This window comes from Puma concolor, chromosome B2 (genome assembly GCF_028749965.1).
Source record: "Puma concolor isolate L17-30 chromosome B2, mPumCon1.1.hap2, whole genome shotgun sequence".
Classification (NCBI taxonomy): domain Eukaryota; kingdom Metazoa; phylum Chordata; class Mammalia; order Carnivora; family Felidae; genus Puma; species Puma concolor.
Window position 1 is genome coordinate 51,112,892 of NC_141671.1, and position 25,026 is coordinate 51,137,917.

At 45.0% G+C, this 25,026-nt stretch overlaps 1 protein-coding gene across 1 annotated transcript in view; it reads right to left on the reverse strand.

Moving 5' to 3' along the window:
• Positions 1-25,026, reverse strand: part of TRAM2 (translocation associated membrane protein 2) — an 83,377-nt gene that overhangs the window by 28,701 nt on the left and 29,650 nt on the right. The window contains exon 2 of the mRNA XM_086707064.1: positions 11,813-11,876. Within this exon, the coding sequence (XP_086563190.1) occupies positions 11,813-11,876 (64 nt within the window). The remainder of the gene's footprint in view (positions 1-11,812; positions 11,877-25,026) is intronic.

A 25,026-nucleotide genomic window follows, 5' to 3' on the forward strand; every position in this document is an offset into this window, starting at 1 on the left:
TGTAGGTGATGGTGGCGTGGGTGCACATCTATGTACAAGTTCACCGTGCCGTACCCTCAAGAACACGTATGTGTCACTGCAGGTGCTATACCTCAATAAAGTTTGTGACGAAAATGATGAAGCTCTCTACCCGTTGACATAAAAGGATATCCAGCATACATTACTTAGTGGGGAAAAAAGTTAGGCCCAGAACAGTACAGTATTCTACCAATTACATAAGAAAGAGAAGAAAAGAAATATGCGTATTTGTGTCTGCATAAAGCAACAGTGGAAGGCGGGGGATAAATCCAGGAAGGGCACACAGGAAACAACAGGGATTATCCACAGGGGATGCGAGTGTCAAAGGAAGAGAGTTCAGGGTGAGAACAAGACTGAATTTTTGGACATGTGAGCGTATTTCCTACTCAAAAAATAATTCTTCCGCTTTGTACAAATAAAATTAAAAAGTATCCATTTTCCCACCTCGCTGTCTCTCTCCCCACCCTTTTTTTTTTTTTTTTTTACCACAGGGACCCAGACAAAGCATGAAAAGACCTGAAGCTCATTTCTAATGCTGCCACTCGCCCACCAGGGTGGGCGTGATCCAGGGTCTCTCTGCCCTCAGTTACTCCTTTGGGACAATGAGGATAATGCCATCTACCTCTTCTCACAAAGCTCTAAGGATCAAGTAGATAACTGACTTATAAAGTGCTACACCAAAAGAGGAGATCATGCTGACCACTTCTATCAGAACCAGAAGCTAAAAGAACATAACTGTCACCGTGTACCACATACAAAGTACTCCCATCAGGGTGCTTATTTAGGATAAGGAATACAAACAACAACCATAAGCCACTTATTGAGCATGTGCTCTGTGCCTGGCACTGTAGTGAACACATCTTGTAAGTGGCATCATTCACCTCTCCCAGGAATCCTGAGTATTATACCCACTTTACAGACAGGGCAGCTGAGGTTAAGAGGTGGGAGTTAGTTAGGAGTGGGCTAAGACCCCAAACATGCTGCCAATGACAGGGGCTGAGGCCCATCGTTTATTCCGAGGCCTCCTTGCTTTCTGACTTCCCGAAGGCCATGCTAATATAAACAATGGCACGCCGAGGTGCCAGGGGAAGAGTGGGGTTGAGGACAGGCATGGGGCCCATGCCTCACAGGGCAACATTCTGATCTCCACTCTCACCCTGTGTGGCCAGGCCGCCAGGCCACAGCGCCGCTGACCTCCCAAACTATAAGCATTACCATGGTTCTCACACGCACTCAGCTGGTATGGGCCGAAATGTGGCTCCCCTCACCCTCCTGCCAAAAATGATTATGTTGAAGTCCTAACCCTTACCACCTCACAATGTGACCTCATTGGGACACGGGGTCTTTACAGAGGTCATCAAGTTAAAATGAGAATGTTAGGGTGCACCCTAATCCAATGTGACTGGTGTCCTTACAAAAAGGGGAAATCCGGAGGCACCTGGGTGGCTCAGTTGGTTAAACATCCAACTTCGGCTCAGGTCATGATCTCGCAATTCACAAGTTTGAGCCCTGCACTGGGCTCTCTGCCATCAGCACAAATCCTACTTTGGTCCTTTATCTCCCTCTCTCCGCCCCTCCCCTGCTTGTGCACTTTGTCTCACTCTCAAAAATAAATAAACGTTAAAAAAAAAATCTTAAAAAAAAAGGGGCAGGGGGGATCTGGACACAGAGACACACACAAAGAGGATGGCCGTCTACACGCCAAGGACAGAGGCCTGGAACAGATCGTGGCTCAGAGCCCTCAAGCAAGCCAACCTGCCGATACTTTGATTTTGGAACTTCTAGCCTCCGGAGCTGTGAGACAATAAATTTCTGTTCCTTAAGCCACTTGGTCTGTAGTATTTTGCCATGGCAGCACTAGAGAAATACATACCCTTATACAATTCTTCCTCACATAGACCCCCAACCCTGCCCCTGCCCACAAAATTAAAGATCTGGCCGAGGATCTTCAAGGTTACCCTTTTATTCCCATCTTGTATGGCTTGAGATAGATTTTCAACAATTTTCTAGTAAGATAGAAAGATAAGGAAAGGATACTTTCATGATGTAAAAAGATGCAGCAAAAAGAGAGAAGCATTAAAGAGAATTTGGAAATAAAGGGCCTAACTTGTGACTCGTTTTCTTGATGTATCATTTTTTTTTTTTTTTAATAAAGCTATAACCCTCCCCGGGCCTTCAGGAAAGAAATAAAATAGTAAGTCCTAGGTGCCAAGCACACACTCAGCAGTTTATACACTGCAGTTTACACACACGAGGCTTCTATACACAACTCACCTGGGCAGACAACAATGCAGCACGTGGAGAATGCCTACAGGGAGGGAAAGCATGAACTTCAAGAGAAAACTTCATTGATAGCCATAAAGGAAAAATAACTCCACAAGGATCCCATGCAAAAAAAAAAAAAAAAAGAAAGAAAGAAAAAAAGAAAAAGAAAAAGAAAAAAGAAAAATCTAAAATCACTGCTTTTTTCTCCCTCTGGGTAAAAAATAACATGTCAACAAGTTCATTGTTAAATTAGGAACAAAAATTATTTCAGTAAGAACTGAATAAGAAAACAATTATCCTAGCTAGACAGAAGGAGGGATTTGATTGGGAAGGCCAGGAATGTGCACAAGTGAAAACGCGGGGCAGGGTCTGGATCAGAGGGTGTGTTGGAGGGAAGGGAAAGAACAAGACAACTCACGAGGAGAAGAAACTAGGAGGATGGGAGAAAAGACAGTGGGAGGCTGCAGGTCAAAGACGCCATTGCCAGGCTTCCGGCTGGTGAACAATTAGCCACAGCAACTTGGGCTCCACTTACTTAAACCTCTGGAACCGTACCCGGAAGGGGAGGAATCCTCTGTGCTGTGGCAGGGAATTGGATAAAATCAAGTCTAGGCTGGAAGGGGGTCACCTCTGAGATGCTGTTTTCACTTTGTGAAAATTCACTGAGCTGACCACTTACGTTGTGTCCACTTTTCTACACAACTGTTATGCTGAGTTAATACCTGTCCTGTTCTGAATGGGTCAGCCCCAAACTCACACGCTGGGGTCCTAACGCCAAGGTGAAGATGTTACAGGTGGGGGCCTTTGGGAGTCGCTTATTATTAGGGAATGAGGTGAAGCCTTCATGTATGGGACTGGGGCCTTAGAAGGGAACTCACATAGCTCCCTGCCCCCCACCCCCTATCAGGACACAACAAGACGTTTGTGACTGGAAGAGGGCCCTCACCCGAACATGCTGGCACTCAGATCTCAGGCTTCTAGGCTCCAGACCTGGGAGAATTAAGTTTCTCTTGTTTAGAGGCCACCTTCTATGCTATTCTGTTTGAACAGACCAAACAGAGTGAGGCAGCAAGTTTAACATGTTTCAGTTCACTGGGGAAAAAAAAACAAAAACAAAAAACAAAAAACAGGTTTGGGGCTGGCTATCAGTCCTGGGTCAGAGGCCCCTCACTGTCTTTCAGATGGCTGACCAATAAGGCCAGGGACACTGGGGGCTGTGGTTTATTTTCTCTTATTCATACAGACAAGACCTCAGGGCCAAAGGGAACCTTGGCAGCTGCTTGGACCATGGGGCCAGGACAGAGCTAGGTCTCTGCCTCCCTGGTTGGGTTTGCCCTCTCTCTGTTTGTTTACTCCATTTGGTAAACCTAGCCTTCCTCTGGCTTGTCTGGGCCCCAGTGCTGCATGGGGTGTGAGCAGCCCAGCCTTGGTGTGCCCCTGGGAATGTCTGTGTGCCTCAGCAGGAAAAGGATGGGGCCAGGCCAGGCGAGCCTCCAGTACCCTCCAGCTACATTGGGCAGCTTTCTCTGCCCAGAGCCACTGCTTCCCACCCATCTCTTCCCTTTTGTCCCCCACAAGATTATCTTACAAAGAGGCACTCAGTCTGATATGTGATGCCAGTTTCAAGTCCATGGAACAAGCAGAAGACAAGACTAATTCCTGCCAGGCAGCCCAGGGAACAAACCCTACTCCGAGCCCTGGACAAAGGCCTTCAGCTGAATGAAGCTTGCAAACCATCTGTCTGAGGTTGTTTTGATGGGGCAGAGTGTCTCATCCTACCAGGGGTTAGGAGAACACGGCCAGGCTATCTTATGGGAGGTCCCTGGCCTTTGCATCTCTCCCTGCAAAAAGCTGCACAGCAACTGGTGGCAATAAAGCAGCTAAGACAAGAAAGCCAGGGATGTGTCCTTGTCACCTTTGAGGACCACAAAACAAACCTTTCTCTCAAAGAAGCCCTCACCCTCGGCGATTTAGTCCTAGGGGCACAGCAACAGGCTCAGGAACGTCAGAGCTACCACGACCCCTGCCCACGCAGGGGGCGCCCCAAACATGGCCATGACTTCTCAGGGAGCTACAGCCCAACTTGAAACCAAATCCAGCCCATGATACTGTTCACCCCCCTCCACTCCTCAGACCAAAGAGTTCTAGAAAAACCAAAATTGGAAGAGAAGAGAAAAATGCAAATGATTCACAGGATTTAGCAAGTTTCCCTGTCTTACCTTCAAGGATGGAAGCAAAGGGTCGTTTGAAAGTCTGCCTGGTGCTTTTTACGCAGGGCACTTAGAACAGCGCTTTTAGTCTTCACAGGAATCACCTGTGGATCTCCTTAAAAAGCAAGATCTGATGCAGGTGTGTGGCAGGGCCCGGGGAGCCTGCATGTCTAACAAGTTCTCAAGTGATGTGAACGGTGTGGGTCCGTGGATCATTTGAGTGGCAAGCACTTAAGAGGACTCTCAGGGCTTCCTGTATTCAGGAAACACTTGAGATTGAGAGCATGACCGTAGCTCTCAATTTTGCAGATCAAGGATGGAGACAACAAATGTTACATGATCTGCCCAAGATAATTCAGCAGTTCAGTGGCACAACCCAAGACAACCTTATAAATGCTCAGCCCATTTGGGGTCACCTGTTCTAGATCAGACGGAAAGCCAGCAGGCCTTGGGTCATTCAGCAAATCAGTGGCAAAGCCCAAAACAACCTTGTAAATGCTCAGCCCATTTGGGGTCACCTGTTCTAGGTCAGACGGAAAGCAGCAGGCCTTGGGTCTGCGTAAAGAATCAAACATCTTTTCCTGAGCCTTTATGTTCTGTATATTTCTGGCCACAACGTTACGCTCTGTGGTATTTTAATGAGAAAGAAGACTCAGTGTCTAATGGTACGACCAGAAACCAGACATCTTCTTCCTTGCCACGAGGCACCGGCACGTAGTTGCCAGATAAAATACAAGACGACCAGTTCAACTTAAATTTCAGACAGATAAAGAATAATTTTCTAGTATAATTATGTCCCATACACAATCTGGGATATACTCATACTGAAAAAGAAAGTATTCACTGTTTATCTGAAACTCAAATTTAATTGGCGGTCCTGGATTTTTGTTTGCTAAGTCTGGCAACCCTAACAGGGTAGCAAAATGGGAATAAGGACAGTAGGGATTTGGTAACAAGGGGCACTCTCTGCTTCACTGCTGTCGACGTTAAAGAAAAACACAAGGAAGCCAGCATGGCAGGCGTTTCACCAGGATGCACAACTTACTACGGCAACAAGAATGCCCATCTCCTCTTTAGTTCATCTCTCTGAACACGGCTTAATCTTCTCAACCAGCTCATTACAATGTGACAAAATCATACATGGAGGGCTGGTATTATTAGTTGAATTGCATCCCCGCAAACTCCTATGTTGGAAGTCCTAACCCCAGCACTTCAGAATGTGACCTTATTTGGAAATAGAATCAGTAGCAGCTGCAATTAGTTAAGATGAGGTCATAGTGGAGTAGAATGCCCTTAATCTAATATGACTGATGTCCTTATAAAAGGGGGAAATGCGGATGCAGAGACTGACATGCACGCAGAGCAAATGCCACATGAAGCCTGGCGTTCTGATGCCACGAGCTTCAGGACCGAGGGCTGGAGCAGACCTTGCCCCAGAGCCTGCAGAGGGAGCATGGCCCTCCTGATGCCTTGATCTTGGACTTCTTGCCTCCAGAACTGTGAGACAATAAATTTCTGTTGTTAAGCCACTCAGTTTGTGGCACTTTTGTGACCTCAGCCCCATGAGCAGATGCTGGCAGCTGGGAGGAAGGGAAGAGAGGACAGAGACGAGAAACCCATCAACATTACCATTAGCTATTTTCCGTCAAACCTGAAAACTTCAGCTGAGGGAAGACACTGGGATTCAGAAATAGTAGGCTGCTTTGTGTGAACACAGCCACTGCCCTACTAAAATTCAAACTTAAATGTCGAATTGAGCAAGTTACACACGATTTAAAGAAGAAACCTTAGAAATAAGAAACCCTTACCCAGGTTACACAAAAAGGATACGTTCCCAAGCACCCTCAGTCTTAAAGACATTTGGGAGGGGGGTTCTAAAACTTGCAACCTCAACAGACCCGTTATTGTGAACCGCTGTTTTCCCATGAGAAGTCTGCTTTCCTCCTGTACTTACAAACCAAACATGACCACACCGAGCTGGTGACTAAGGAGGCCAATGCAAAATTAAGCAGGCTATTCTGATTTCATTGCCTCTCTTGATTATTTGCTTGTCATATTTCGTATAACCCCAAATGGCAAGATTTAAACAAAAGATACGCTATTTAACAATACTTTATCCTCTCTTTCCAAAGTAACTGAAACCTCCTCGATTCAGAATGGATTCTAATGGACCCTCACCTTTACCCAGGCCTTGTTGTGGCCCGGAGGGGCAGGCCAGGAGCAGAATTCAATAACCGCACCCAAGAAAAATGCCAAACCCAGCTGGCTCCTGCCACGCTGGCCTTCGCTCAGTCACCAGAATGGGCCAAGATATTTGTTTCTCACTTGAGGCCTCTGCGCATGCTAATCCCTATGCATGGAATGTTCTTTCTTCTGCCTGGACCCTCTCCCTGTGTCCCAACACAACTGGCCACACATACTCGGCTCTAACATCAGCTTCTCAGCAGCATCTTCTGTCCTTACCTTTTCATTTTTCTTTATCACATAAGCCTGTCTATTCCCTTCACCACCCCTACCACAACCATAATTTTTTATTGTTTACTTGTTTATTATCTATCCCTCCCTAATAAATGGTGAGCTCCATGAGTCAGAAATCAGACATGTTTTGAGAACAAAAATAGACAAAAAGATCAATGGAACAGAATAGAGAACCCAGAAATAAACCCACACTTACATGGCCAATTCATCTATGACAAAGGAGGCAAGAATATACAATTGGGGGAAAGACAGTCTCTTCAATAAATGGTGCTGGGAAAACTGGACAGCTACATGCAAAAGAATGAAATTGGACCACTTTCTTACACCACACACAAAAATAAACTTAAAATGGATTAAAGACTTAAAGGTGACACCCAAAGCCATAAAAATCCTAGAAGAGAACACAGGCAGTAATTTCTCCACCATCAGCTATAGCAGTATTTTTCTAGATATGTCTCCTAAGGCAAGGCAAACAAAAGCAAAAGCCAACTATTGGGACTATACCAAAATAAAAAGCTTCTGCACACCAAAGGAAACAGTCAACAAAATGAAAAGGCAACCTACAGAATGGGGAAAGGTATTTGCGAGTAATAAATCTTGTAAGGGATTAATATCCAAAATATATAAAGAACTCCTACACCTCCATGCCAAAAAAACCAAATAATCCAATTAAAAATCGGTAGAGAACCTGAATAGACATGTTTTCAAAGAATATAGACAGATGCACACCAGACATGTAAAAAGTAGGTCAACATCACTAATTATCAGAGAAATGCAAATCAAAACAATGAGAGAATACCTCACACTTGTCAGAATGGCTAGAATCAGACAAAACAATACCAAGTGTTGGTGAGAATATGGTGAATAAGGGAACACTTGTGCCTTATTGGTGGGAATGTAAATTGATGCAACCACTGTGGAAAACAGCATGGAGGTTCCTCAAAAAATTAAAAATAGAAATACTATATGGTTCAATAATTCTACTCGATATTTGCCCAAAGAAAGTGAAAACACTCATTCAAAAAGATATATGCATCCCTATGTTTATTACAGCATTATGTACAATAGCCAAAACATGGGAGCAACCAAAGTGGTCATCAATAGATGAACAGACAAGGAAGATGTCATATATAAACATACACATATGTATATAACCAATATACAGAGAGAACAGAATATTACACAGCCATAAAAAAAAAAAAAAAAGGATGAGATCTCAGGGGTGCCTGGGTGGCTAAGTCAGTCGAGTGTCCAACTCTTGATGTTGGCTCGGGTCATGATCTCACAGTTGTGGGATCAAGCCTCGCATCAGGCTCCGCACTGAGCATGGAGGCTGCTTGGGATTCTCTCTCTTCCTCTCTCTCTGCCCCTCCCCTGCTTGTGCTCGCTCACTCTCTCTCAAAATAAACTTTTTTTTTTTTAAAAAAGGATGAGATCGTGCCATTTATGACAATAAGGACGGACCTAGAGGGTACTATGCAAAGTGAAATAAGTCAGAGAGAGACAAATTTCATATGATGGTCACCAGAGTGGAGAAGGGAAGAGTATGGGCAGAATGGGTGAAGGGAAGGGGGAGATAAAGGCTTCCAGTTATTTGATGAATAAGTCACAGGAGTAAAAGGTACAGCACAGAAAATACAGTCAGTCAATGGTACTGTGATAACGTTGTACGGTGACAGATGATAGCTACACTTGTGATGGACATAGCATAATATATAAACTTGTGGAATCACAAAGTTGTACACCTGAAACTAACGTAACATTGTGTGTCAACTATACTCAAATAAAAAAATTGAAAAATTAAAAATAAAAGTAAAAACTACAACCTTTATTTCACTTCACTGTCTTCTTGCTTGTTCATAGTTTCTAAGAACTCAGATGTAATTCTTACCTCTATGTTCATCTATAAAGAAGTTGTACCCCTCCCAGACTGTTTCTTAATAAAAATTTAAAATAGCCATTTCTTAAAAGAAAGAAAGAAATCAGACATGTTTTAGAAACTCCTTAACACCCAGGGCTTGGAGCTCAGGAGGCACACAAACATTTGTGGGGATTGATCAATTAATTAATTATTTAAAACGAATGAATAAGAGCATGCTATGATCAATAGTGGCATACTTCCAAATCCTGCCGGGAAGTTCTGTATGCTCAGAGGCTCCCAAGTTCAGCCCTGGAGCATGCAGTCTACTTTCTCATCCCAGCTGGAGATGGATTCTTTTAGGATATCACTTGTCTGCTAATTTCTCTGGGAAAGTTTCAAACTCAAAAATCAACCCTCTGATCATGCTCTAGCTTTATAAACACAGGCATATCTCATTTTGTTGCACTTTGCAGACACTGCATTTTTCACAAATTGAAGGCTTATGGAAGTCCTGGGTCCAGCAAGTGAACTGGCACCATTTTTCCAACAGCATTTGCTCACTGGTTTGTGTGTCACATTTTGGCAATTCTCAAAATACTTCAAAGGTTTTCATTATTATGTTTGCTACTGTCATCCATGATCAGTGATTGCAAGTCGCTGAAAGCTCAGATGATGGTTAGCATTTTGTAGCAATACACTATTTTTTACTTAAGGTAGGTACGCTGCTTTTTAGACATAATGCTACTGCACACTTAACAGGCTGCAGTATAGTGGAAACACAACGATTATATGCACCAGGAAACCAAAAAATTCATCTGATTTGCTTTACTGAGATACTCATTTTATGACAGTGGTCTGGAACTGAACCCGCAGTATCTCTGAGGTCTTTTCTATAATAAAAGCATACCCTGGTCACATGCACATCAGCTGTTGTAGTCCCCAGGACAATACTTCTCACGGTAAATTAATAAAGCAGTGTTGGGTTGTGATCTGGCAGCCCATATAAATGGACTTCAGGGAGAAATGTGATGAAAATACCAACACAACATTTGATAGCTGGATCTCTCTTTATAAATTAATAAATTGGCATTCTGACATTAACAAAAGAGAAAAAGGCTGTCCATTTTATATTTGGAAAAAAAAAACAAAAAATAGGACTTATGGGGTCATTAGAATTAGATGACCGAGGGCATTTCGGCAATGCAAATACACAACATACAACCTTTAAAATGTACATAGCACTTGACCCAGAAATTCCAGTAATAGGAATTCATCCTGAGAAAATAATCACAAATACATGTAAAAATTTAGTCCCAAGAATGTTTACTGTAGCTCTGTTTACAACAGAAACTGGAAGCTTAAATATTCAATCATACGGGGTTGAATGGATAATTTGTGGTAATCCCTACTAAGAATAATCTGCGAGGGCGCCTAGGTGGGGCTCAGTTGGTTGAGCGTCCAACTTTTGATTTTGGCTCAGGTCATGATCCCAGGGTCATGGGATCGAGCCCTGTGTTGCTTTCCACACTGAGCCCCCCACTCACACTCCCTCTTGAAAGAAGAAAGAAAGAAAGAAAGAAAGAAAGAAAGAAAGAAAGAAAGAAAGAAAGAAAGAAAGAAAGAAAAAGAAAGGAGAAAGTCTCTGCAGCTTTTCAAAATATCTTATCGAATAGAATCATAATTAATTAATGGCTTGGAAAAAAGGTTCATCATATGCTGAAAGCAAAAAATTGGGTTAAGAATCAATATTCCTTAACTGTAGTGGTTGGGTCGGTGGTGGTGTCAGGTGATTTTTACCTTCCTGTGTTTATCCGCATTTTATAAATTTCCTCTGGGAGTCATTTTGAAATATGTTTCCATACAAGGAATTTTAACCAGTCACAAAAAGACAAAAACTATATGATTCCACCTACATAAGGTACCTAGAATAGTCAACTTCACAGAGACAGGAAGTAGCATGGGAGTTGCCAGGGGTTGGAGGGAAGGGGTGGGGGGTGGAGTGTGGTGTTACTGTTTAATGGGTACAGAGTTTCAGTTTTGCAAGATGGGTGGTGGTGATGGTTGCACAACAGTGTGAATGTGCTTAGTGCCCCTGAACTGTACACTTAAACAGGGTTAAGATGGTAAATTGTATGTTATGTTAAATTTAGCACAACGTTTTTAAAAACAGAAAAAAAGCTAAAAAAATTTAAATTAGTAAATGGTAAGTACCACTGGATCTAGCGGTGTGTTAGTTATTAGGATTTTCAAGAGACAGGAGTAGGTAGTGTAACATGGTGTCTCAACTATACTTCAATTAAAAAAAAAAAAAAGCGTGAGGGACAGGAGTAGAGAAGGCGGAACCTGACCTAGGACCACGTGGCACTGAGCAAGACAATCCAGTGTGCCCACCAGGGCTGGGGTGTGCCTTGGGACCAGCGAGCGTTTGCCGTGTCTCCTGACTGCCAGTGCTGGCCACGGTGTTTCCTATCTCTTCCTTCACCAGCATTGGGTTTTCCTGCTCTCTTGCTAGTGTCTCTCACTTTGATCCTCAGGTGAAGGAATTGATTTGGCTGCCCCCGAAGCATGATTTCCCCAGAGTCTGGCTACAGAAACTATATCCTCTGTATGCCATGGGTTAAGGGATTTGCCCCCAGAGTCCTTCAGCTAGGCAAAGAAGAGAATCTCACCTTAAAGTCAAGTCAATTCACCTCTGTATTACTGAAGAAAGAAGTAGATTCAGCAAACAAAAATTTCCCCTTTCTTCACTGAGAGGACACCCAGGGCTTTGCAACTGAAAGGGAGGTGCAATGCCTGCTTCCTGGTGGTGGGGGACCTGAGAACACCAAGATTGCAGAGCCACAGGCCAAGGGCTGTGAGTGGCCTGCAGCTGCATCTTAACGGTCCTACAATGGTGGATGCTGAGCTTCAATATCTGAAAAGTCCAAGTCCTTCAGAGTTAACAGGGCCAGGGAGAGACAGAGACTAGTGCTTTCCTTACCTGCTGTAGGCACGCTAACGTTATACTGAGGTAAAATAAATAGGAAGGCAGTCTTAGCGGTGACCTGTAAAATAAAGGGAAAATGTTCCAATTTAGTTTCTTGGTCACATCAAAAGAAACAAGTGGATCCTGCTACCAGCCCCCAGGGCCCACCCCTTTTGCATCTCGGACCCACAGACCTGTCCAATGAAGGGTTTCACCTAAGGAGGAGTTTGCACTGTTTGTTTCCCCGTTTACCTTTAAGGACAAGCCTCCCAATACCTGCACTAAAACCCAACAAAACAGCGTGGGGCCCTGCACGGTATCTAGACTTGGACCCACTGAGGATGGAAACGAAACAAGCTGTGCTTGGCAGCCGAGGGCTGTACAAATCTGCCTGCCATTCATTCAAGTATGTATTAAGTTCATTCCAGGTACCCGGCGTTTTGGATTGCAGAAACTAACAGGAAATGAGGACACGGACTTCAAGAAGCTTCAGACCTAGCTGGGGATCCCCCCAGCGCACAGGCTAACGGCACACTGGACAGCAGCCCCAAAAGTCTACACCTGAGCTTCAGAAACAGAGAACTCCAGCTGCTAATTTCACATCCAGTGTGTTGCAGGACACAGGACAAGACATAATGCCCCCCACTGCTGGCTTGTTTATTTCGAAAGCTGCCTTTAAATAAAATCTTGTGTTGTGAAAAATCTATGGTTGTCACCTGGTTATTAATAACCAAATCAGTACCCTGGCAATTCAGCCTGCAGAGAAGAGATGACAAAATGTGGGGATTCAAAGCTTGGACTTTAAGGATAACTACCTGGGTTCAAGTGCTGCCTCGGCCATTTGCTAGGTGTAACCTTACACCCGAGCCTCAGTTTCCCTGTCCACAAAAATCAGGGACATTTGTAATATACCAGCTTGTAATATCTGGGTAGCGCTGGCCCAACTGTGGGTGTGGTTGAAGTCTCCCCAGATGTTTCTGATGTGCAGCTGGGGCTCAGAAGTACCATCCACACTGTTGTGGAGCAGGGGAGGAGGCCAGGTGAGGAGGGGGGCCCTGGATACGCCTCAGCAATAAAGACTTGCTGGTTCTCCTCTAAATAGAAAGGTTTGAAGGCTGCACCATGGGTGTGGGGGAAACACACTGGGCATGGCAGAAAGTAGCGTGGAACCAAGACCCTCCCCGGGTGGACTCCCAACACACCCAGAGGGAGGTGACTGTCCGTGGCCACTCTCCCCATCACCGAGACCCACTCCTCTGCAGCGGGGTGTCATTTGCTCTTTGCACACAGCGATGCACAAGCCTTCTCATGTATTTGTGCTGTTGTCTTGGACATGTTCTGTCATGCTCACAGGGAAAAAGTCAAATGAGACTAGGGATAAGAAGGCGCTCTGGAAAACACAAAGCCCTATCCAAATCCACAGGTCTTCCCCCACCTCCATCCCCAAATCTATCTTATTACTGTGGTCCACAAAACCTTTTTCAGGATGTTCCCAACGTCCCTTCTAGTCCAATGGCCTATATTTCTTTTTGTAAAAAATGTTTTCATTATTTATTTTTGAGAGAGAGAGAGCATGGGCAGGGGAGGGGCAGAGAGAGGAGGGGACTGAGGACCCGAAGCAGGCTGCTGGCTGACAGCCCAGAGCTAGACGCGGGGCTCAAACTCACAAACTGTGAGATCGTGACCTGAGCCTAAATCAGAAGCTCAAGTGACTGAGCCACCCAGGTGCCCCCAATTGCCTGTATTTCTTTAGAACAGAGGGACACTGGTTTAGACAAAATGTGGTACCCATTACTTTTCCTTTTGGGGGTTTTAGCCCCTCTCATTTTGTATCCTACTTCTGTTACATCCCCCCTCCCCAAATTCTATTGATCAGAATCTCATTTATCCATCATAGTCCAGCTCAACTATAGCTCTCCACCAAGCCCCCCCCCCCCAGCTGCTCAGAGTGGAATGCTTTCTTCCACTGTGCCCCCCACCATACCACCTTTTCTGTCTATGCCTTTACCTGTCAGGTGCCACTCCCTGCACACAGGGACTAACCCAGATGCACAAGGAAGGCCTCAGTAACTGCTCACTGGACAAGATGGAAAATCAAAAGCTGAGTCTGCGCTGGCCTGCTTCACTCAACTGTTCTGTTCCCACTCTTTAGCAGGAGCTGCCCCAGTGCTGTCACGTTGGTGGTCCTCTGTCACCTCTCTGTCGCCCACAGCTTTTCCTTGACACCATCTGGCTGCTACACCAACTGAACGCATGATGTCATGAAGCCCCCCACCACTCCAGCCACGGTGGTGTCTCACTGCAGGCAGCTGTTAGGGATGTGGCGATGAGAGTTATTAGTAGGGCTCAGGCGTCAGTGTATGATGTGTTGGTCGTGTACCTGACTCTACTCACACTGGTCATCCGTGACCTAACTGCCTGACTCTATACTGTCCGCCATGACTTCTTTTGCAAGTAAGCTTTGTCTTCTCAGGCTGAAATCCCCCCAAGGGAAGATGAGGAAGCCAGAGGAAACAGATGGGAAGACAGAGGAGAAAGGCAGGCAGACAGGCACAAAACCAAACTACATATGTTCTAGGCACATGCTACATATGTTCTAGGTAAATATGTATATTTACCAAACTACATATGTTCTAGGCACAAACCTCCATTCAGTTTCATCCAGGAAACACACCCATCTTTTAACTTCATGGAGTGGAGTGGACCTCCATGAGGTTTTGGCTGACCAGGATCCACTCCCGGCTCCCTGAGGGCATCACCTGTCCCCAGCTGTGTGTGTTTTATGTGTGTACACGCACACATGCATGTTTGGAGATTACCCTGATGACCACCTTCCTCCTGGAGGGATGACAAGGCCAGGCCCTCTCCCCTGGACAGAAGACCAGCCAATCAGATACCTTCTCCTGGACTCAGAAATTTGGGCAGGAATGTAGGAATTGCTGGTCAGTGCCGGGTGCTTAACCAGATTCTTCCTCTGCAGCTCCCACCGCCCTGCCCTGGAGTGCCCCAGACCCTCATCAACTGCATGAACCCCCAGAGAGCCTCCTTAAGTTGGCCAGAGTCCATTCCTAAGACACATTATAGTTCCATGTATCGAGTACTGGTGTCCAACTCTAGCTCACACACTTGAATTCCTAGGTAAGCTTTTAAAATGTCTATGCCTGGGCCGCCCCCAGTCCATTAAACCTCATCCTTCGTGGCATCAGCATGTCGCTAAGCTCCCCAGAGCGCTCCCACATGCAGCCAAGTCTGCAAGGCCACTCACACAGAGACTCGCCTTCACCACCTTGTCTAAGCAAGGCTGTCAGGCTCTCTATCTAGGAACTTTTCCTGTGCCCTTCACAGAATTTAATTAATTTATGTCTTAAGTACATTTTTATTTTAACTTCTAAAGAAACATACATACTTTAAAAAGCTGAACAATTCAGGGGCACCTAGGTAGCACAGTCAGTTAAGCATCTGACTCTTGATTTCAGCTCAGGTCACAATCTCACGATTTATGGGCTCGGGCCCTGCGTGGGGCTCCACGCTGGCAGTAAGGGGCCTGCTTGGGATTCTCTCTCCCTCTCTTTCTGCCCTTCCCCTGATCTCTATCTCTCTCAAAACAAATAAACTTTAAAAAAAAAAAAAAAGGAACAATTCAGAAATATGTAAAGTAAAAACCTACCACCCTCTCTGTGTCCTTTGCTTTCCTACCTTCTGCAGCCCATATTCATGTCTCCCTCTGTATGTTCGATGCCAATTCTGTGAGAGCTTTTCCTCTGCATGTATCTTACTTGGAATTTATTACCTTTTATTTTGACATTACAACTTGAATTGTGTTTATATAACTTGACGCAAGGGATGAAAGAATGAAAAAATTTAAAAAGAGCTATAGCCTATAAATAATGTTTAAATCACATCTTAAGCTCAGTATCATATGGACCAAGATACAAATCTATTCAATGTACATCAAAGTATCTGAAGTATGGTTAGTTACATGGAGAATGTGCAGGTCAACTTTTCTTTACTAATGTCAACATATAAATAACTGGCTATTTAATAAAAATTTCCTTATACATTCTAGTGTTTTTCACTAATATTTCCCACAAGGTCAAATGATATTCGACACCAAAAAGCTCAGCAGAATAAAATGAGCTCTGACAGGAGATATAAATATATAGAGTCCACTACTCCAGCTACTGAAGAATCATCTCACTTTTTTTTTTTCTTTGAAGAAGACAGACATTTGCTATATGGGGTGTACATATATATATTCTTTCCCTGGTCCTGAATATACAGTCAATTCTTGTTATTCATGGTAGTTCTGTTCAATGAAGTCACTGCGGACACTGAGTTAGCAAACACTGGACCACTGCTCCCAGGAGAAATAGAGTTAGGTACCAACAGTCTGGTCACAACATTTCCATCAACCAATCACTATGTGTGTTTTTGTGTAAGGATGCTGTATTTATAATATATTGCTAAAGCATGAACACTAAACTCATGGCCAACAGCACTATAATTCATGCCTGAAGAAGCTTATCTAACACACGTACATCCTCTGTGAGGCATATCAGGGCCTTCTCATGCTTAGGAACGACAGATGGCACTTTAGCACCAGGGGTGAGGGCCATTTTAAACAGCAAAATCACCAACAAAAAGCACAAAAATGAAAAAAAAAATGTGGCACTGGATAGACCACAAAAAAGACATTTGCTTACAACAGGAGAGCTGAAACTAGAAGGCAAAGCATGGTCTTGTTTGATGTCAGCTGGGAATGTGCTCATTGGGTGACTCAAATTTTCCATTGCTGTGTGTATGTTCACAAATGACCACACAATTGCCCAGTGTTGATGTTCAGAGTCACAAATAAATTTTAGCGAGGAGGAGCATCGGCACGCACAAAATGTGTGAAGGACAAGGATCAACTGTTGGGACAAACCTGACTGCCAGCTCCATGAGGGCCAAGATTTTTTGTAACACCTCTTTGAGGTATAATTTACACACTATAAAGTTTACCCACTGTAAGTGTATAGCTTTATAGGGTTTATCTTTACTTGTTTTTACACTCTCCATTCACTGGAATACAAGTTCCAGGAAAGTGTGGATCTTACTCGTCTCGATTATCTCCAAACCATCACCTCCAATGGTGCCGAGGACACAGCCAGCACTCAGGGAGCTCTTGTTAAATGAATACAGCGATGAGGTAGGGGAGCCAGTGCTGTGCTCAGCTGGCTGCCCCTCGGCCCATCATCTGCATGTCCTCTCCCTCTCCCTGGGGTCCAGCCCAGTGCGAGGCACGTAGTAGGCATCTCATACATACCTAGTTGATGAACTAATGGTGCAAGCAGCCATAGTTAGTAACCAGAGATGGTTGCTTAACAGAGGTTTTCTGGACATGATTCTGAGAGAATAGGATCTGGGACTCTGATTAAGGCAAAAACACCAAATTCCAGTGTTTTTCTATCCCTAACCGCTGGGTCATAGCAGCAGAAACCATTCGAGGCCCTGCATCTTTCTCTATAGGTGGCCATGCTTACCCCCCCCCCCCCATTTTAGTCTGTCTCAGTAAGGTGACATCAGTACCTCTGTTTCACGGATGAAGAAGATAAACGTGAGGCCCAGAGGGGTACAATGGTCTCCTGAGACCTCACAATTGTATAAGCAGAAAAGGCACATTCAATCTGATTTTTATTTTTGTAAGTTTATTTATTTATTAATTTTGAGAGAAAGAGGTGGTGGGGGAGGGGAGTAAAGAGAGGGAGAGAAAGCAAATCCTAAGCAGGCTCTGCACTGTCGAAACAGAGCCCGATGTGGGGCTCAAACCCACAAATCACGAGATCATGGCCTGAGCTAAAACCAAGAGTCAGACACTCAACTAACTGAACCACGCAGGTGCCCTTCAATGTGATTTTTTAAAAATGTGTTCCCCAAAAACATTTAGGATATTCACAATATGGCACATAAAATAGAATGGTGACACAAAACAGAAGCAGGAAAGGAACAAAAATTATCTACTGGAGGCAAAGAGGAAGAGTGAGGAATGAGACTGATCCACAAAAATGCAGTCCAGGAAGTCCTTCTCATAGGCTAAGGTGGCCAGAAATTTGCTCCGTGCTTTCTTGGAGGCATCTGAAGGAGGAAGGAGTGACTGGTTCCTGCATTCACCATGTTCATTAATTAAAAAAAAAAAAAAAGACTACTCAAAAAAAGCAATTCTACTTCTCCAGCATAAAAGCCACTTTGTTCTTTAAAAGGCACCCCAAAACCTCACCCCATAACCCTCTGCCAACCTCAGAGCAAGGACAAAACAGCTAACAAGCTGCTCTCTGCAAGTTCTCACTGGGTTTGCAGAGCACACAGGGCTGAGAAACAGGAGCCTATTAAAAATGTCATTCCAATTATCTCCCATCCCTTTAAGGCTGTTTATAGGAAACATTATTGAGTTTAATAGCATTTTAAATGCCAGGTTCAGTGGGTGAAAGGTTAAAAGTGAAAATGTGCTAATACACTAAAGGGGTACACTAAATTATGGAGGGGGAGCCACATCTCCCTCGTTCCCTCCTTTCTCCCTCTCTCTCTGTCTCTCAAACACACACACACACACACACACACACACACACACACACACACACACACACACAGCTTCACTGAACTTTTAACTAAAACAGGGCATCAAGCACAAACACAGTGATGTTGAGCATGCTTGTGTAGCCATAACAAAACTAAAATCATTCCGCATGCCGTGTTCTATTAGGGGCACATGAATCTGAGCTCTTGGCTGCAATGAGACCAAAGATGCCGGTGAAATAGCTGCTTTTGGCAAAGCATACTGGGCTTGGATTCCAGTCCCAGTTCTGCTCCTGGGCAGCTGGGTGACCACAGGCAAGGTATTTTACCTCTCTGGATCCCAGGTTTCTCATCCATTAACAACAACAACAAAAAGGACAGTTAGTGTTATCAAGTGCTTAGTCTGCACCTTGCACAGTTCCAAGTGCTTGACATAAATTATTTCATGTAATGCTCACAACAACCCTAAGGGTAGGTACTAATAATATCCCCATTTTACAGATAAGGTGGAAAGGATAAAGCCAACTAAGGTGGTCAGAAGGGATGTCCTTAAAGATCCTCTCCACCCTCCGCTCCAAAAGGCTATCATTTCAGGATTCCATTTCTCATCAACCCCCAAAAGCACAGCCTCATGCTGACAGCTCGCTGGGAGGTCATCCCAAGTCTGAACCATATTACTGTTTCTCCACCTTGTGGAGACAGGGCCTGGGTATCACCTGTATCTGACAGGGCGAGGAAAAGCAAGGCCTCTTGACCCAACCCACCATAGACCAGCCTGCCAGCCACAGCCTCCGGCCACACCAGGGTTCCCAAATGCCCCAAACTGTTGTCTTTTCAATGCAAGCTGGTATCTGGGCACCAAAGATAAGAGAGAAGAAATGCAATGAAAGCAGCCTCATCGCTCTCTTTTTCGGTAGTATTTCACCCTCAGATCTGGCCAGTTCTCTTTATTTCTTGGCAGTCACAAGCACGCGTGGGCCCTTGGAAGGGGGCCGGGGTGGAGGACCAGCCACCGAGGACAGGAGAGGGTATGTGGCCTGTTTCACAGAAACAGCTCTGCTCCAGCCGCCATTGTCCCGCGCACGTCCACCACCCCCTCCTAGGGCCCAGGACACAAAGAGAAGCACATGGGGGACCCTGACCCTACGAGGGACAGCCAGCATGGCGCCCCTCCTCCCAAGAAGCACAGGGGGCGGCCAAGTGAAACGTCCTTGTCCCCCAGCTCAGCCTCTGCTCTCTGGAAGCCAAACGGTCTCAGCTCAGAATTCCCCAAAATTGATTTTGCATCTTTCTGCTGAGGCAGTGCATAGGAAAATTTCAGTCAGACAGGAAAACATTTGAAAGTTACGCCCAATTGGTGGGGAAGATTTTTTTTTTTTAATAAAGAGTCTTTTAGCCCCAAGCATTTGCTCCCCGGGGCTCCTGCTTCAGGAGAACCCTGGGTGGCGGGCTGGTCACCTGCAAGTACATGAGCAGGACTCAATGGACCAGGTTTGCAGCCCCTCTGTCACTCAATGAAAGGCAGATACAGCTGAAACAAAGATGCTTTTTACTCCTGCGTTCTGAAATTCTACGTTTTGGATGACCAGAAGCTGGCTGGGAGGGCCGAGCGCCTGAAACCAGGAGGCAGAGTTCTGACAGTACCTTTCTGTGTGATTTTTTCAGCAACGCCTAGACATCCTGGTTTTCTCACTTGAAAAACTGCCTTGATATAAGAATTTAGCAAAGCTACGCAAGCACACACACAACGGACTCTCCACGAGCCCATGTTCACAACGTTGAACAGACTCACCATGAACAGCGATGATCACACTTTTCTATTTTGGACTTAAAAATGACAATACATATTTATGAGAAAAGTCCATAATCAGAACGGCCATGATCAAATTGTTATTACCCACTTTGTTATACTCATCAGTTCCAAGTTCTCAATTTTATATTGGGATAAACAGGAATTTAGAAAGGGTCACTTCCAGAGTTTTAAAAATCTTTGAAGATGGGCTTAAAAAAAATGCATCTGAAGATTGAATTTGTCATGTGATCCATCCCCAATTTGGGAAGTTAATTATGTACTGAAAGACAGGAGGTAGCCTAAAGCCAGCTCTCCTCCACTGCCTTTATATCCACAACTGAATGACAACTTCAGGAAGACTACATATTTAGGCAATCGGTTTACATAGATTGAACTTGATCTACTGGTGCCCTACAGATAGCCTTAGGTAACATATGAATGTATTTCTTCTCTCAAGGCCTTAGTATATATACCCCTCATCTGCCCCCTCAAAAAAAAAGACCCCTTGACCAGTATTTCTAGCATTCTAGTTGATTATATACTGCACTCTCCCAACTGCACATCCCAATAGCTATCCCGCCATTTGGACAGCAAGCATACTCATAAATCATTCCTTGTGGGAGCTAAAAACTAAAGAAAAATAAAGAAGTATTCACATAAGATAATTTAGAATGTCAATACTCTTCGGATGTATCTCTCTTGCACTGCATGGTGGAGTTCAGATGGCTGGTTGCACTGTGGATAGTCCCAAAACACATGTTTTGTTGGTCTGAACAAAATATTTCTCAATGTGACCAAAAGCCACCTATTCAGACAGAATATAAACAGTAAATATATAATTAAAAATAAATTAAAAATTGAAATAGGAAAATGAAAAAGTCTTGGAGTGTGGCATTTCAGGTTGCAAGTTAAGACTGGGTAACATTTTAGGGGCCCCTGGGTGGCTCAGTTGGTTAAGCGTGCAACTCTTGATTTCAGTTCAGGTCATGATCTCACGGTTTGTGAGATCGAGCCCCATGTTGGGCTCTATGATGACAGTGCAGAGCCTACTCTCAATTCTCTATCTCTTCCTCTCTCTCTGCCCCTACCCCACTCACTCTCTCTCAAAAATAAAGAAGCATTAAAAAATAAATAAATAAAGACTGGGTAACATTTCAGACTAGACTGCAGAAGAAGACCACCGCACAGTGCCACAGTGTCGATCAGCTGTGGTTTTTAAAGAAGCTTTAGCTCCATAAAGCAGGAAGCACAAAGGGGGTAATTCGAATCGTTACAGATTTGTCTGCGACAGCAAGTTGCTAACTGTCGTCAATCATCATAAGTGGGTGCCAGAGAGAATCATCCTCGAGGAACTTATGGCGTTTCCTGGTACTTGAGGAAATGAAAGGATTACTCAGGGGCTCCAAAAACCCAGAGTAGCTGGACCAGGCGGGGCCCAGGTGTATTGGCCTTCATCTGTTTACACTCAGGAAAGAAAGAGAAGGCAGAAAGTGATCCCTCTCCTGCAACCATCTTTAATTAGTCTCTACCTTCTGGAAAGTATCCAACTCAAAACAGCAGTATGTTGATCCCCATGTTTTGTCTGAAGAGCCAGCCATGTGGATTAGAGCTTACTAGAAAAATGAACTGTGAGTTCACAGGGATGGAGTGAAGTGAAGCCATCTCCAAGGGCCATACACCAGGCCCATCAGGGGGCTGACGGCTGACTCACACAGGGAGCTTTCAGATTCTTCTAGTTATCTGTGTCAGGGCACCTAAAGAGAGATCCTGACTCAGAGGGTCCACCTCTGTCCATATTTAAACTGAGAACCAGGGCTAGAAGGCAAATAAGTGAGTTTTGCAAATAAGCCACTCTATAGGAATTTGAGAAGTGTGATCTCTGCTGTCCCAGTTTCTGCATACCCCTACTCCACTGAGGGGTGAAAGGGATTAAGGAACAGCCCCGTGAATGGGCCACCATGGTACCATCCTAATACCAGTAAGAGCCATTCTCTTCCACACAGGGCAAGGAGTTGAGGTCAGGCAAGGGAGCTCTTAAATGTGCATCTTGATTCCGCATCACACCTTTACTTCCTACCACTCTCTGTGTTACAACGCCTCCCGCTCCTACGGGACATGCATTATAACCCCATTCTGGGCTGGCATCCAGCCTGTTACACCTGAGTCTGCAAAGACCCGTCAAGGACCACCTGAATGGGGGCACCTGATAAACAGAACTTAATGATGATGATTTGATTCAAGTGAATTAAATCAAGGCCAAGAAGGTTAATGAAAAACATCTAGCACTCAAATATCCTTATTTGTCAGCAAATAATATTCACAGGGGATATTCTGAATCATCTTCAAAGTGGAGAAGAAAAACAACAACTTAAAAGACAAGAGATCCCCCCAAAATGTGCTACAGATAAACAGAAAATACAAATCTAACCCCAAAGGCATGGCTGGAGGTAAACACTACCCACAATGTGCCACAAACCAATCTCTCCATACCCCTAAACCTAATAAGCAAAGTCTGGGCAAATGTCAATATTTAGGTAGAATGCCATATTCCAAGGTATCTCCCTCTCCCCGCACCCCACAGATCTGGCAATATACGTTACCACAGAACTCATTTTACTAATAGAAAGTGGTAATTTATTTTATTTTATTCATTGTTGGGGGGGGCGGGCAGCACACTCAAGCAGGGGAGGGACAGAGAGAGCGGGAGACACAAAATTTGAAGCAGGCTCCAGGCTCTGAGCTGTCAGCACACAGCCCGGTGTGTGGCTCAAACCTATGAACTGCGAGATCATGGCCTGAGCCGAAGTCAGACACTTAACTGATTGAGCCACCCAGGCACCCCAGAAAGTGGTATTTTAAATAACATCTAAACATTGGTGTGCTTTTTCTCTGCCCAGCCTCTCAGCACCCCAGGCGACTGACTGTGACCTCACACAGGGTAAAGACAGCCTGAGGAGCAAACCAACCATCAGAGGGAGAGGCTGGACCTCAATCTGAACTCACAGCTGGTCCTCAGAGGCTGACAGGAGGCTGCAGGCACCCTCATCCCAGGCTTGATGTGCAACACCCCACTTGACATAATAAATCCCGGCCTTAGAGCAAGAGGCAGGAGGCCAGGTGTCCCCTCGCCTGGGCCCACTGGGTAACTGTATTTCAGGGGGATACAAAAAGAAACAGGAACTGCCTGGGACACCAGTGACCTTAAACTTTGGCCAAGAAACACAGATAATCTCCATGCAAGACAATCACACAGTGAGAGCTGACAGAGGGGAGGACAGAGCCACACACAGACACACACCGAGTGGGAGGGAAAGAGGAAAGACTCTCCCCTGCCAAGGCCTTGGGTGTGGGAATGTGGGTCTGCTCCTTTCACTCTTTAGCCACTGCTCTGTCCCCCTGAGGCAGGAACCAAGGCCCTGCAGAGGGCAGATTGAAGGACTATCCTTGGCTGTTCTTTCTGCCATTTCCCGACTACACCAAGAAAGATGACAGATCCATCTTGCTAAAACACTACAGGCCCTGTTCTACAGTCCCCCATGACTCCCTAGTGCCTAGGAGAGAATCAAGATCCCCAGCTGGCATCACAGGATTCCACAGGTACCCCACCTCACATTTCCGAGCTTTGGCCCCTCAAATCCGAGACACAAGAATGCCCCCCTACCCCTCCTAATCCAAACACCATCCCAGACAGGAAAGGCAATACCCAAATGTAGAGCCCAGTCAGACAAACCAGTCTGTAAAAGCTTACTTATAACACAACAAAACCATCGTTATTAGCAGGTACAGTAGTCCCCCCTTATCCGTGAGTGATACGTTCTGAGACCCCAACTGGATGCCAGCAAGTGGGGACAGTACCGAAACCTACGTATACTATGTTTTTTCCTATACAAACACACATACCTACGATCAAGTTTAATTTGTAAATTAGGCACAGTGAGGAATTAACAACAATAATAATAAAACAGAATAATTTTAACAATATGTAATAAGAGTTATGTGAATGAGGTCTCTCTCTCAAAATATCTCACCGTTCCCTACTTGCCCTTCTTCTTGTGACAACGTGAGATGATAAAAGGCCTACATAATGAGACGAAGTGAGGTGAATGGCGTAGCCTCGTGACATAGCATCAGGCTACTGACCATCTGAAGATCATCTGCTTCCGCACCATAGTTGACCGCAGGTAACTGAAACCGCGAAAAGGGAAACCACAGATGAGGGGGACTACAGCACACGCAAGCAATTCAAGAGACCAGTGGGGGTCCCCTGACTGAAATGCGCACTGAGTCCCCTAACCACCCCATCCCATGGGGAACATCACCAATGAGGTTCTGCCTCACCCGTATTCTAAGGGACGGATGAGCCAAAAGAAGGCCAGAAAGGGGCTGCCTGCACTAAGGGTCGAGAAGTAGAAGAAATGTAACTCCCAGGAAAAATGAATGTCTGAGTGTAGATGGGGATGAGGCTGGAGGGCTGGCAGAAAGCAGGTCTATGAAGGGTCCTTTATGGCAGGTATAAAAAGTGGACTTTATCCTACATGTGGGAGGTAGCCACCTACGATTTTTAACGGGAAGATACAGTGAGATTTCCACGCAGAAAGTGCATTCTTTCTGGGGAAGGGGAGGTGAGCCGGGCAGCGTGGAAAGGTTAGGAAGGAGGTTGCCGCAACAAGGGATGATACAGGCCTGGATTCAGGTAACGGCACAGATGCATGACAGTGATGGGTGATTTTCAGAAGATTCAATGGCACGATAAATTAAGGTGGAAAAGTAGTCAAGAGGGGTGCCCGGGGCTTGGTCAGGAAGCAGATGCACAAACATATAATTCAAATAAGATATGCTAGGTGTTATGACAGTTAACTCAAAACGTTGTAGACGGTGACGACAT